Genomic DNA, 14,664 nt, shown 5'->3' on the forward strand with positions numbered 1-14,664 from the left:
AACGGCCGCACTCGATCGGTATTCGTAATACCGATTCGAGCCTCCGCTCGGAACAAGGTGACCCAGTGGCGACGGATCCGTCGACCGAACAAAATACCCCCTCTCGTTCCCGTGCGAGCGCGTCGAGCATTCCACCGATACACGACGGAATCACGGGGATTTTCTGACGAGGCCGCGGAGATCCGAAAGCGGGTTCATTCATAGCACGGGGGACACGTGACCGTTGCCGGACCCTACAGTCGCACCACCGGCGCTTAGTAGACCGAGCCTTCTCCGACTCTCTCGATCTATACGGAGAGCGTGCACCGACCACCGCCACAGTAGCAGTCAAAGTGTCTGTGCTCAGTCTGCACCCAGCAACGGCCAATCAGGCTCTGGCCGGGTGCTCCAACGCCTGCACCTTCCGTACTCTACGTTGGTGCATGAATGGATCCGCTACACCTACCCCCACTACTTTCTTTCGCCCACCCACGACTCCGTGTCCTCTCCCCCCTTCTTTTCTCTTCTATTCCTATGTCTCTCTCTGTTTCTCTCTCTCTCTCCCTCCCTCTCGCTCGTTCGTTCGTTCGTTCGCTCGCTCGCTCGCTCGCTCGCTCGCTTTCTCTCTCTTTTTCTCCTTCTTCCTCTCATTATAATTGTTATTGTTATTATTATTGTTATTATTATTATTAGTATTATCATTACTACGATCGACCCCCCTCTCTTTCTCGCGTCTACTCTCCTCCTCCCTCCCTCCTTCCCTCCCTCTCTCCCTCGGTGCCTCCCTTCCTCTCTCCCTTTCCGTTTCTGTCCACAGCTACCCCATTCGCGCGCGTTGGCCACACCGAGTTCGTCGTACTCTCGACGTTCAGTCAGTCGGTCGGTCGGTCGATCTGTCGGTCTCTCGCGGTCGTCGCGGAGTTTAGTAACTCCGCGGCCTCATAGACCGGCGGCACGTTGATCCCGTAGTGGGACGACGCGTGTTCCGCCCCGGATTGGAACCGCCGCGAGATAACGCGGCACAGTCGATTGAAACCGGTCGCCACGTGGGGGGTTGACCAAGAATCGCGCGAAACGCGCTTTGGAAACCGGCTACGTCCTTGTTGCGACCAATACCACGGAAATAAGAACATCGGAGGAGTATTCTTTTTCTTTTAGATTCGAGATTTTTTTTCTCAACGCGTTAGCGAACCGTTCGAGTGTTCGGTTACGCGAATAAGATCGTGCCGTGTCTCTGTTCGAACATACCGAATGACCTTCGTGTGTAAGTACATTTTTCCATATAAATTTTAAGCACACCGAGGAAAACAAAGCTCTCCATTGGTGATAATCTTTTTCGTAGCGCTATTTACATCGGTATCGGATGTCACGTTTGATCTTGTTTTCAAAGTTATAACCATATTTGTATCCCAGTAATGCGCAGTTGTTTACCTTTATAGGAAGTGCTCGAAAGAGGAATTTAATTATCGAATGTAACCGAATTCGAGTAATTTGACTTGTATAGCAGAATAGTTAACAAGGTCGATAGATATCGAGGAGTTACTATCAAGCATTGTAGACAGTTTAGTAGAACCAGTTGTACTAAACTCAGTTTGCGATGAACTATCACCGAAGTACAAAAATGGGTATAACTAAAGGGGAACAAGGTCGAACAGGGTACGTGTTTATACGAATCTTTTTCATCTTCTTTCTTTCTCAAATTCACCGTTAAAGTGGATACACTTTTTTCCTTACTTTTCCTTGCTTTTTCAATATTTTATATTATTTCATTGCATTCGTACGCGATATTATTCTCAAGGTTAAGTTAATAATAGCAGATAACGATACTTTGCCTTTGCAACGAATGTATAATTTTTTTACTCGTACGCATTCATTTTTCCCCTTATTATTTTGTTTTTTCTTTCTTCGCTCGGTACTACGTTTCTTAACGTCTTGGTACGATGAACGATATTATTATTATTATCGTCGAGAGACGTTCGAGACAAAAATCATCGGGTTCGCGCATTGCCAGATTTGGCACGCACGTTAGCGTCTGAAAGCCGGGTATTATTAGTTAAAAATATTTCTGTCAGAGTTCGAATAAAATCGTGATTTAATGGTATGGCCCTGTACCAACATGGCGTTACGTTTGGCTCGAGATTACAAATTTGTGGTCTCGATGCACAAGGATGTAAGTTACGTATGGAAATTTACTAAATTTTAACGCTAGAGTCACGTTGTCCCAAGATGACGTTTCTATAAAATTGGCTTGTCACGCGGTGACGTATTAAAATTCACGAAATTAGTCTTTCGTACTGTCTATCTTTGTGAAAAACATTTTCAAGAATGAAATTGTAAAATTTCGTTACAGATTAGCCTTATCCGATAAGCATTTTCAATGAGTAATTTTAACTTCGAACACGAATGTAAGCATACTTGTGTCTTGTAAAAAGAATTCTGTACTTCTCATTAATTGTCCATTAATTAAAAAAAAAAGAATCGATACACAATTCTATATTTTGTTGATAAATAAGATTGTGTACCTTTGTTCCGCATGTTATACGCGAGCCGATAATATCCTCGATTTTACCTCTTAGGACGAAATACATATTTATTACTCGGTCCTTCTGGGAAGAAATTTATGGTCCCTTGAGTCGTAAGAGTTTCGAGAGAAATATGTACAACGCGTAGCTGGTAAACGAGGTAGTTTCGAATAATCGAAGCTTACCGTTATTTTTTGTATTTTTATCGTAATGGAATCGTCTATAGACGGTGAAAAAAATGATCGAGGTTTAAATTGAGTTAGGTCTGGAGAAGGGTGCGGATAAGTGGACCGAAAAAAAAAGAAGTCGAGGAAACGAGGGTGCCTTTGTTTGTTTTCTTTGTGTTAGGCTGGTATCGACTACCGGTGTTCAGTAGCCGAAATACGGGTTTCGAATTTCATACCCGTCGAAAAAGAACCGAGAAGTTCACTATCTTGCTTACATTGACTATACATAGTGTGTTTTCGCATAACCCAAAGAATAAAAACAATGGCATGCCTGAATCGAGGTAATACGGGACCATTTTGTTGGTAAATAAAATTCGTGTAAAATATACATATACTTTTATTGCGATAAATATTTCAGAGCAAGTTTATAATAAGACCTTTTTACTTTGTCGATTGAAACAAAAAAAGGAAGAAAGAAGCACAAAGTTGATCGTAATGCTTAAAGTCTTCCTTTTAAAAAAAAAAAAATTGCCGATCGCTTCGGTAGGTAATATCCTACTATATTTTTCGATACATTACAAATATTGAAACACTTTTCATGGATCGATTAAAACGGAACACTCTGTGTATGAAAAAGTTACATATCTCTTGAATTCAATATTTTTATTTCTTAAATAATTTGTATTCACAGTATTAATTTCCTCTTCTTTTTGACGATGCAAACAACTTTAATTTAAAATAAATTACGAAAATGTATAATTTCAAAATAATCTTCCGTTTACTAATTAAATTTTAATTTAGTTTACCTGCAATCGCATTTACATCTGTACAAGGTATTCTACCAAAAACAGAGCACCTCGATATTTTTCTTATTTCAAATAATAGGGTAGAATCTTACTTACGAAAGTTGTATAATTTCGAATTATATACAATACGATATTAATATTTTCACAGAATTTTAGAGATAGAGCATTACATTTTGAAAAGAAAAATGTTCAGGCACATCCAGCTAAAAACTAACAAGTTTCCGAAATATTTTACCGAGACACCATGTATTTTGTAGTTCCACGTTTGCACGGTAAGGAGAACTCGCAACACACGCTGAAACGTTCAAAAGAAATATTTTTCGAAATATTACTCGGATATAAAAGGAAACCACAATGGTCTCGAATGAAATTGTTCTCAAGCATCTGGGGCTTAATTAAAGTGTAAGCTACTTATTAACGCACTTTTGCATCGTGCGTTTATTATAATTACTTTGATGCAAGGAAGCGAGATGCAGCCGTGCACAGTATTACAAATGCAAAGAGTTGCAAATTTATGCACCGCTTTTCTTAAAACATTAGCAAAATGAAAGATATAAATCTAGGATGTAATGTATAAAGTGTGAAACAACCCTGTTAATGTAAACGTTGTACTATTTTGTATTTTACCGGTGAGTCATAAAGGAGACAAAATCTTTTCGTAACATATTAAGATAAAAGTGAAGACAAAATACAAATTTGCACATCTCTAAAAATGTAGTAGTATCTCCGAGGACGAGGCTGGTATAAAAAGTGTAATTTTTGTTTAAGAATTCGTATTTTAAAATTTCAATGCGAGAGTTAAACGTACGAAAGTAATTGAATTTTTTAATTTATCAAGCTGTGAATTTTAGGTGACTGTTGTGTTCTAGTAATTATAAAAATGAGAAAACCTGGAAAAATTAAATTTAGCATTCATTTTCCGTTGCATCGATCTACGCGTAATAATAAAGTTAACAAAAAATATTAACTCGAGCCACTTTTATAATTATCAGCAGGTATAATATTTTGCACCGCGTGGTTTATTCCCCGGTGTCAACTACGCGTATAACGACCGAGGGGTGTCAAATCTTTAAGGGATAAAAGAAGTCTTTCCAGGTAAAATTTAGGGATGGGTTGTCGAATTTGAAAAAGTTTCTAACGAACAAAGGGACGAGTGTTCCGGCGAAACACGTGAAGAGAAGAAGTGTAATGGACGTTGTCAAAGGCAGCGTTCCAGTCATATTTTCTTCGGCTATTACCATTCGTTAAGAGAACAGAGGACCGCGTGGCATTTGTATTCCGTCGAGTTCGGCTCTCTTTTATATCCGCAAAGTCAGGGATAGAGAAACGATCGTCTTCGACGTGATTATTGTACAGTCGTCGATGCCTCCTTTTCCGTCCTTTCTCGTTTTCTTGTAGATCGAGAAGAAAACGTGAGAATTCTAACGAAACAAATAAACGTTCGAATTGTTTATCTCGTCTAACTAAAGACCGATACGTCTTTATTTCGTTAAAATTATATATATCGAAAAGGAAAAAGATAATAATACAATATTGCGCGAAGAAAGTGAAATTAAATTGGGTACAAAGGCGAGATAGAACTATATGGGGTGTTATTAACTCGACCTTGAATAATATCAATTTTTATTTAATACGATATCAATTTTGGGACCATCTTTAAAACCTAAATAAAAAGGGTACTCGTCGATCCACGTTGTTTAATTTAATCGGAGAATTTTTAAATCGAAAGTAGAGTGGTCCGGAAACGTATATGATATTTCTCAGTTGTTTTCAGCCGAGTGGTTTTCCCTGTTCAAGATGTAAGAGAATTGCTTCTTGTTTCAGGTATCTGGACAGGTACGAGAAGGTGCATTTTCTAGGAGAGGACGGCCAGCAAGCCGACGACGACGACGAGGACTCCAGACACAGAAAGTGGTCTGCCAGGGCATTACACTCCGTTCCTCTTACGTATAATCATCATCAACACAATGTCGCAGGTAATTATTGAATCTTGCTCTTAAGTTCCCTTCGCGCCTAATCTTCGAGGCCTTGGATTTTTACGTTCGAAACTATGGAGAGTTTCCATGCGTTGGTATAAATATCTTTGGGAAACGATGCCCAACAGTTCTTCAGAATTTCAACCAGTTTTACGAGGAGTCTCTCACTGACCGATCAAACAAAAACTATAATTGGTAATCAATGATTGGTGGATACTCCGAAACGAGTTACAACAGAAGACCTAAAATTAGTGCAGTTCGAAAGTTGTAAACTGTGTCGATTGATTAATTCACACATTGTAAATTCTGACCACGCGGTAACCTAACTCAACTTTGTTTCCATCTATTACCATACGCATACATTTATCAAAGTTGCCAATATGTGTTAACCTTTCAACTGCTAATAACGGTTAACGATATTATTATAGATAATCGAATGAAATGAAACACCAGATATATAAATTTTCTAACTTTTGTCGACAATTCTGTAAGATTTTGCACCGCTTCGCTTAAATTTTACATACATTTAACAAATTGTGAAATTAATTCAGCACGAAGGCTTTTTCTATCACTGATTGATTCAACAGTGAAAAGGTTAAGTACTTCGAGCCGTCTAATGAGAACCGGTAGTCTCCCGACAGAGACCGTATTATCGTTTTAAAGTGTATACGAAATTTGATCGATATATTCCCCAACTCTTTATTTAATTTGTGTCGAAGCATTGAACGCGTAAGTCGAGAGCGAAGAGTAATAGGAAGAAGAGAACGTGTGCCTTTCGAAACTGGTCTCCACAACCGTAATAGAAATAGTTGCATTGCTGGCGAAACTTTCTCGACTTACGTCTAAAAATCTCCAATTAAGGAAAAAAAAGTAGTCGATTTCGAATATGAAATTTTTGTTCGTACGCAGAGTCGGGGCACGCGGCACGCGGTAAAATCGTAAAAGGGCGATCGGGATGATCTTCGCCTTTCAATTTGCGGTGGAGGGAATGACCTTGAGCGGCCAATATCTTCTGCCTCCACCTCAACGTGCAAGTCCAGAACGAGACACTTCCATCCCACTTACCTTACCCAGTCCTTCCACCTCCTCTATCGTATACTCGTATCCCCTTACAACCACCGAACATCAGTTTCTACGAGATCGCTTTCTTTACATGGTCTTTCACGAATAACGAAACGTCGACGACCACGGTGTGTCTCCAATTACATTTTCGTCACGCAATGCCCCAAGAGTATTTAGTCGAGCCGAGCCCGTTGAATTTACGATCGTTCCCGATCAACCGTTTTTGCGAACTTATACTTCGGGCGTGTTGTTCGATCCGCAGTGCATTTTGCATGCACGTCCACACGCTCGAACGACTTTCAAATGCGTTTTCCACCCGTGCATTGTTCCTCTATTTTTCTCGCTCTTGCCCGCTACCGTCGATACGCGCGCGCGCACGTGCACGTGCCCGTGCACGTGTACGTGTGTGTCTATGTGTGTGCGTGGAACGTAAGTGTGCGTGCGTCACGGTTCAATAATTCGCTACGTTGGCAATTTCCGTTTGTCAGGACTTTTTTGTTCAGCACCGTGGCCTATTAGCGTTGACAAAAACGACCGCCCCGCGACGGTCAACAATGCATTAACGATGTAACAACGCTCGGCAAGCGCATTTCGGATGCACCGCCTCTACCGGTTTTCCTGTAGAAAGCCGTGCAGGTAGATATGCGCGCGGTATCGCCAGCCGAACTGATCCGTCACCGGTTCTTTCGCGAGCCTCGAGCCTCGAGCCTCGAGCCTCGAGCCTCGGGAGAGCTTTCTCTGAGACAATCGAAAGCTGCGTGGTCCGATGACACATTCGAAAGCGCCGTGCTAGCATTTACCGAGTATCTTTCGCCGATGCAAACCTCCACGTTTACTTTTCGCCCTTTATTTCCTTCGATATCGCCCCGTAATCCAAATTAATATCTCTTTCGAATGGTTCGGAAATATTTTTAATCTTTCGAACCTCTCAAACGTTACTCGACTCGTTTTGGAAATTTTCTAGCAGAACCGAACGAGTCGGAAATTTTTGTATGCGTGCAATTAAAAACAGTATACGTACGGAATATATTCGGAATAAAAACGGAGCCTTCGTTTTTGAGAAAATCAACACGAGTTTAGTTCGATCCTGACTGCGCAGGTATCTTCGCGAGCTTCTATCGTGTTTATATATGAAACTATAATACGTGTTGCTAGTCGTAAACGACCAGCAGAAGAATAAAGAACGTAACTTTAACGAGCATAGTATATTTATGAATGTTTCGAACTACAGTTTCAGGTTTCATTTCGTGTTTCGTTACTTAGATAACCTCGAAGAATGTCAAATGCTCGAACAGAAATTCTTTAGCCAAAAAGCGTTTAGTTTGTAGGTGATAAATTATCGGTTCTCTCTTTCGTACTTATAAATATAATACATATCCGTAGTAAAATATGTTCACCTAAGATTCAGTCGCGTACGCGAATATCTTTCGTATTTATATTTCGATTTTCCAAGAACGCAAACTTCAATTTTGTTCCATACTTTCAATTTCTTTCTTTTTTCGAGAGGAATCATCTTCGTCCCTTCTACCTTCAGACACCTTGTATACCATTACGTTCAATCTCTAGAGCGTTCTATTGTTCCGCTCGGTGTTCAATTATCAATTCCTCGCCAAAAAAAAATCTTCCTCGTGTAATTACATCCTGCCCCAATTAGTTCCGAACGAAGCCGCGTGTTGCACGCGTCGTACATTATCGTTTCGCGTTTCTCGGTAATTCGTCGTTGGACGATTTACGACCGCCATCACCACCCCCCACCCCTTGCTAATATCGGTCAAGACGACACTGTGCGAGAGAAAGAAAACGCAACAATAATTTAAAAAGAAAAAAAAATCGCGCGAAACGCCAGATCGAACGGGCAGAGTAGTGGCAAGCCGAACGCGGCGAGAAACTGAAGTGCGTTTACGATGCGCGCGCAAAGGCCCGCTCGCATGAGAATCGAGGCGCTGTTGAAACAGGTGAAAGCCCCCCGAAACTCGTTCCATAAAAAAGCATCGGTAAGTGTGTTGCCGCCGCGGAGCACATGTGCGGGGCTCGCCGCTATAAATGCGCTATATGCAGCACGTCGAGGCGGCAACGGGTTATTGACGTGCTTCTGTGGAGCTGTTGTCGGGCGAGAGAGGGATATAGAGATAGAGAGCCAGTCTGGCTGGGAATAAACGCGCATATACGTGTACACGATACAGATGTACGTCGTATATAGATATGTATATACGTATACATACGTAAATCACGTATACCTGTACGTATCGCATATATTTGCGCGTACACACGTCCGCGGGACCGTGTGTCACGAGCGAGAGTAGAGCGCGCACAACGTGCGCGAGATAATTTAATGGGCAATAATCATGACACACATAGAACCGCGCATACACCTCCGTAGCCGCGCTCCGACTGTCGGAACGCGGGTCTATATTTCGTGCGCATGCGTACGATCGACTATCGCAGCTTCGTCGTGCCGAACTGCTCACCCCACCCCACACTTTTCGCTTCTCTGTGTCGCTCTTCTACACTCCTTTACCCCACGCCTCCCATCGATGCAGGCAGACCAGAAAAACTGTTGGGTACCGAACGTACGGTAACATACTGGCAGAGTCGAAGCTGAGAAATGTATAACCGGTTGCTTTTCGGTTACTAATCCCTAACAGTAGTTTCAAGACGATCGAATTTCGAACCGTAGACACTTGGGAGACGACCGATAAGAGAAACGAATAATTGATTTTGTTTGGGTTACAGATACGTAACTGTGATTTTTAAATGATCGGACGTTCCGACCGCAGCGTTCTTAGGAAGGGACCGATCGTCCAAGTTTTGATCGAAATTTCGGACACATTTGTTAAATGGAAAATTTGTATCAATTTCGTTCGCGACTCTGATATTAACTAAAAATTATAGATAAATTTCAATCGTGATTTTATATAAATTTTGGTCGAGGAACGAGTAGTATTTCAATTTCAACTTCGTGGTAATTTTGTTTCGGTATCTACTGTTTCGCATTCGAGTTTTCTAAATCCGGCTACATTAGCGTAAATGTTCAAAGATTGCCATCGTACTCTTGAAATCGTTAAGACATCTAACGAACTCGCTTCGTATCATAAAAATTATGCAATGTAGAAAAAAAAACAAGTACTACGTAATACATCGGGTAATCGCATTCGAGGATACACACTATAAAACTGGCATCGCATCTGTGACGACTTTTCAACGAATAGAAAACGATTTGAGAGCCTTACCTGATGTATGTTAATTGAATTTGTGGAGGTTATTTAGATACCAGAAGAATTTTAATTTTTAAGAATTTATTATCGGTCGAACACTTATTGGCGAGTGTGCAATAGTGTTAGCATAAACTTTGTTACCGTGTTTCGTTCGTTTCACGTTCGAAACTCCTTGATTCGATTATTTTTCGATTAATATGGACAATGATTATTCGATTAATATCGAGCTTGTAAAACAGTGGGTCAAATTTATGTCCAAACGAAGCTAAATGTTTTGCATTTCCGAGGGATATAATTGTTTACCGTGTATAACGATTTTCACCGAAAATCGACGATGGCGTCATTTTGAAATCAACTGCCGCCACGGTGTCATTTGCGGTGATGAAATAATGGGCGTGCGCCACAAAATCGATGCCGCGTTTAAGGAGCTTGTATCCGTGCACAAAATCCTGCCTTGTTCTCGCGTTGCATGCGCGCGTTCATGCGTAACATTATATCGAGGCGTCGAAGTTCGCGTGACGCGCGCGCTAAACCGTTCGTTAAGTATTCGCAACGCGTAGTCATTGAATTTGTACTTCGACGTTGCCTAGCTCCATCGACGCTCGACTCCTGCTTCCGTTTCATCCACGCCGAGTTAATTCGAGGCGACGGCAATTTATGCTCGTTCTAGATGACCGGCAAACAAAGTTTTCCGAGTTGTTTCATTACCGTCTCGTTCTGCGAATAATTATTTACGAAGAAACACATCTTTCGAAATCTACTCCATTCCCAAGTATTGATCGAAATACGTAAATCGAAGGAATCGGTTCACAATTCTCGCAATGATTTACGATTGATGGCAACGAGAACCGTTTTCCTATATAATTCTTGTGTTACATTGTGCAACTAGTTGGTGAGTACGAGTAAACGCATTACAATTAGATAGTATTTCAGAAACAGAGGCTTCCAATTAGGATTTAGATATTTGAACGGTCCAACGAGCGTAGCTCGTATAAATATGTTCTTATTTTGAGAACCAAGAAAGACGGTTAAAAACGAAATATGTACAAGTTACAACGACATATATCGTATCGATTAAAAAACGACGAAAGCGTACTTTCACCGTGTATTCGATCGCAAAAATTGCGATTGTCTTCTAAAGTTACAAACGATCGGCCAATAGCAGTAACGAATGGTGTCATATTCCGAGAAGGAACAACGTGCTTCGCATAAACCCACCGGTTGATGTATTTATTACGGTAAAAATTTGTAATCCATTGTAATGGAACCAAATGAGAGGGAAAAAAAACAGAAAAGATTCCAGGAAGCGTGAAAAAAGTAGTAAAATAAACAGGGAACGAAAGACAGAAGAACAAAAGAGGAACTGTGACGGAGAGAGCGAGAAGGTGGCACGGAACAGAGAAAGAGACACGATGCTAGCGTCACAATCAATAAGCGTTTGCGGGGATAGGTGTTCCGCGAGTCCTCGATCCTCTCCCAGCGTAATACGGCGTTCTCGGCGCTTGCGTGATGCTCCGTAACTCCCGATGCCGACCCCACCAACGGTTTTCCAGCTCTACGCGTGCCCCCTCTCCCTCCTTTTTTACCCTATCACCATCCCCCTTTCTCACTCACCGCGTCGCGTCGCCCGAATTCTGCCGTCATCCAGGAGAACCCCGACCACTCTGGCGACTGGTGACGTTTAGACCGCGTGCCATCGATATACAGATGCTCTCTCCCACTGCACATGCCAGCGCGGCGTAGCTCGTTACAGCGTTTGTCATTCTTTAAAGCCAATTAGCACCGTCGCGTGCGCAGCGCCCCCTGTCCACCTCGCGCATCACTCCTTCGTGAAGCGAGTACCCTTAACCCCATCGAATTCGATGCTTCTTGGCCTTTCTAACGGAGATTACCTACCGCTGGACGATTGATTGGTCTTCCGTTATTACTCTGTCGATCAAATTATCGATTAATTAATTTCTTGTTAGGGAAACGTGTACGGTTATTCGGAGGCAATTGCCACATTTGTACACTGCTCGAAATAATTAATTGCTCGAACGACTACATTACGCATAATGGATCCACGTGGTGTTATTCGTCGATTTTAACACTGGCACGACAACATCGGGTCCGTTCGGACCCGACTCACGCTTCAGATCAGAATAATAACTACAAACCCGAAATTATCATTTACTATAATTCTACAAAATTTAAAGTAAATATTTTTAATAAATTTTTGAGAGAATACTCGTGTCGTAGCTGTACGTGACGTTGACCATTATTTCTTTTTTTGAACATTGTCCATATGGCTGTATTGTTGAAAAATTGAATTTTAGAATTTTAGACGCATAATTGACCGTTTGCGTAGATACTGAATGGTTCGAGATAAAACGAATATTTTTATTCAATTTTTAATGTATAAGACATGTTGCAATGTATCGTGTTGAATCATGATAAACACAGATGACGTTTGTTGAAAAGAATCGTCATAAAACGTTGCTTCTTTTATAATACAATTTCACGCAACTTGGATATTAAATACTTTAATGTTTTTTTATACGTTGCTTTATGGTCGATAGTTTGTTTTCTTTCTTTTTTCAGTCCGTAACGCTTTCTCTTTGTCCGAATAATTGTTAAAAATATTATTTTCCTACAAATTATGAAAAAAATACATCAATGGACCCATGTAACTGGTTCCCTATGTCATCGGTGTGTTTGATAACAATTAAGGATTTGGCGCAATGTTTTTCGTTTTACGTAAAAAAAAATTTGAAATTCTTAGCTTAAAATTGACAATTAATCAGATATTATTTATAATCTTTTTCATATTATATAGATTGTAAATAATTGCGTTTCTAAACCTGTAGAGTAAAATTTTTTCTCTCTTTGCATTCTTTACTGTTTACAACTGACGAGCACAATGGAGCTTAAATTACTGTTATATCACTTATCGGTCTCTCTTGTAAAACTGTTCATTTACACGTGAGTGCATTGACAGGACGTAGGAAAAGAAAACCAGTTCTAGGGCGACATATTCTTTCATCGTTATCGCGACAAAGAATAGGAAATAATTCCAGTTACGTATTAAACGTTCAATGTTATTCATTAATATTCCGTGATAACGGAAAAAGCGTATATTGAATCTATTAATTACAGAATTGTTTCTTTAAACTGTAAATGTATAAACTTCAAGACGAGAATGAACTTTTATTGTTACTTCCATCGACCTGAACTATGCCGAAGCAGTCACAAGTGCAGTTGGTGGAACAACTATAACGAGACATTGTTGACATGTCGCACTCAAGGGCGACTTCTTAGATCCATTGCAAAAATATCGTTTCTGTACTGCAAATATACAAAACGTGTGTGCGCGCACCTACCTTGCGCATCACGATCATCGAAAGGACCGCCTTTCTCACGGACATGTGTTGTGTGTTTGTAACAGTGGAAGGATGTTCCTATGTCAAATATACCTACGTTTAAAAAACTTTTTAGAATTCTTTTTAAACCTAACGGCGCATAAAATATTCCGTATGCATTAGATACAAGAAAATCTTACTATTTTCTGTCGTTGCATAAATAATTATGCAAAACTTTATTTAAAGTGCGAGACTTGTAGAAAATGTTATGGCGAGGAACAAGATCGTAATTAGATTTAATATTTAATTTTTTTTTTATCTCCGAGAAATAAATTATTTATTTGTAAATCCGTGAAAATATAATTTAAATTACTAATACACCTTTTCGATGGTCGAAAAATATTTTTTAATTTTTGAAACAGGCGTTGAAAGTGAATATTTAACAAAAGTGCGGTGTAGTTTTAAGCGGCATTCAAGTATCGCGAATCTTTACGTTTGAGAAACTGTAATTCGACTTGACGTTAATATTTCGCATTCCATTTAAAGTCGAACACCGAATGAAGTGGCATAGCGGACAGAAGTACAGTAATCGTGGCTGATAGGCGTTACACGAGAAGCAATAGTGGTTATTAAATGCGATTCTCTACTTCGTGTATCGATGCACAAACATACAAATTGTACACCAACATTTATTTTGCATCTGACTACAAATTGTACACGTAACGCAAACATTTGTATGCATAGATTGTCAATATAGATTACAAAATGAATTATGTGGCGATGAAAAAAGGTGAGGTAGGAAAAGGGGAGTGTTTTCATCCCAGGCCTGTTAGTGGCTCATCAATAAGATATTCTAGCATGCCCTTATACGCTGGAATATTGGGAGATCGGTAAGGGATCGTATATATAGCAATCGGAGCTGGTACGGAAACTTGCGGGAAACGGTCGACGGTCGGTTTCCCTCTGGTGGCAAGCATGGGCAGTGCTGCCACAATTCTATGGAAGTTGGAAGCTTTTTGTATTATCGAAGACTAAATGCTTTTAATTTTGACGGGACTCATTTTCGATGAGGTGCCCTACATACATGATACATCTGCACCATCTATGGCCATGCTTTATTACTCATCACCAATCGTCGGTCTCTTATCAATGCATTCTCGTATAAAATTCTTTTTAATACACCCTACATATTGCATGGAAATATACAATACATATTATATATAGTAAATACAGAACATAGTTTGTTGATTTTTTCGAAGTTTTTTCTAACTTTTTTCTAAGAAATTATTATTAATTTTGTTGATTTTAGTATTTTTAAACAGCAGGTCTTTGAAAAGAATTGTATATTTTATTCAATTCAAAGGAACTTCTTTTTTTATTTCAGAGGGACGATTTTATCTTTAGAGGAATTGGACGAACCGCGATGTAGATGAGGCGCGGTTTTATTAGCAATTCTTTTTTCGTATTTTTTTTTTTTTTTTTTTTTTTTTTTAATTTCTTCGCTGAGTTCCGTCGTCGGACCTTCGGATTCTGTAGTTTCCGCCAAAAGGTAACGTTTTTCCCGGGACGCGCTATTGATCGCGGTTTTGTGGCTGAAAA

The 14,664-nt window shown here is 40.2% G+C and overlaps 2 protein-coding genes across 6 annotated transcripts in view; both read left to right on the forward strand.

The window, feature by feature from the left end:
- The window catches only part of Bap170 (Brahma associated protein 170kD), a 78,272-nt gene that overhangs the window by 50,527 nt on the left and 13,081 nt on the right, over positions 1-14,664 (forward strand). For all 5 annotated transcript variants that reach the window (XM_076323412.1, XM_076323410.1, XM_076323414.1 and 2 more), the window contains one exon: positions 5,299-5,450. In XM_076323412.1, the coding sequence (XP_076179527.1) occupies positions 5,299-5,450 (152 nt within the window). The remainder of the gene's footprint in view (positions 1-5,298; positions 5,451-14,664) is intronic.
- On the forward strand, positions 10,557-13,359 carry LOC143152898 (uncharacterized). Its single transcript, XM_076323493.1, has 3 exons — positions 10,557-10,619; positions 12,863-13,136; positions 13,249-13,359. Exons 2-3 carry the CDS (start codon positions 12,906-12,908, stop codon positions 13,357-13,359), a joined length of 342 nt encoding a protein of 113 aa, XP_076179608.1. The 5' UTR covers positions 10,557-10,619; positions 12,863-12,905.

Source organism: Ptiloglossa arizonensis, chromosome 11 (genome assembly GCF_051014685.1).
Source record: "Ptiloglossa arizonensis isolate GNS036 chromosome 11, iyPtiAriz1_principal, whole genome shotgun sequence".
In the NCBI taxonomy this organism is placed as follows: Eukaryota; Metazoa; Arthropoda; class Insecta; order Hymenoptera; family Colletidae; genus Ptiloglossa; species Ptiloglossa arizonensis.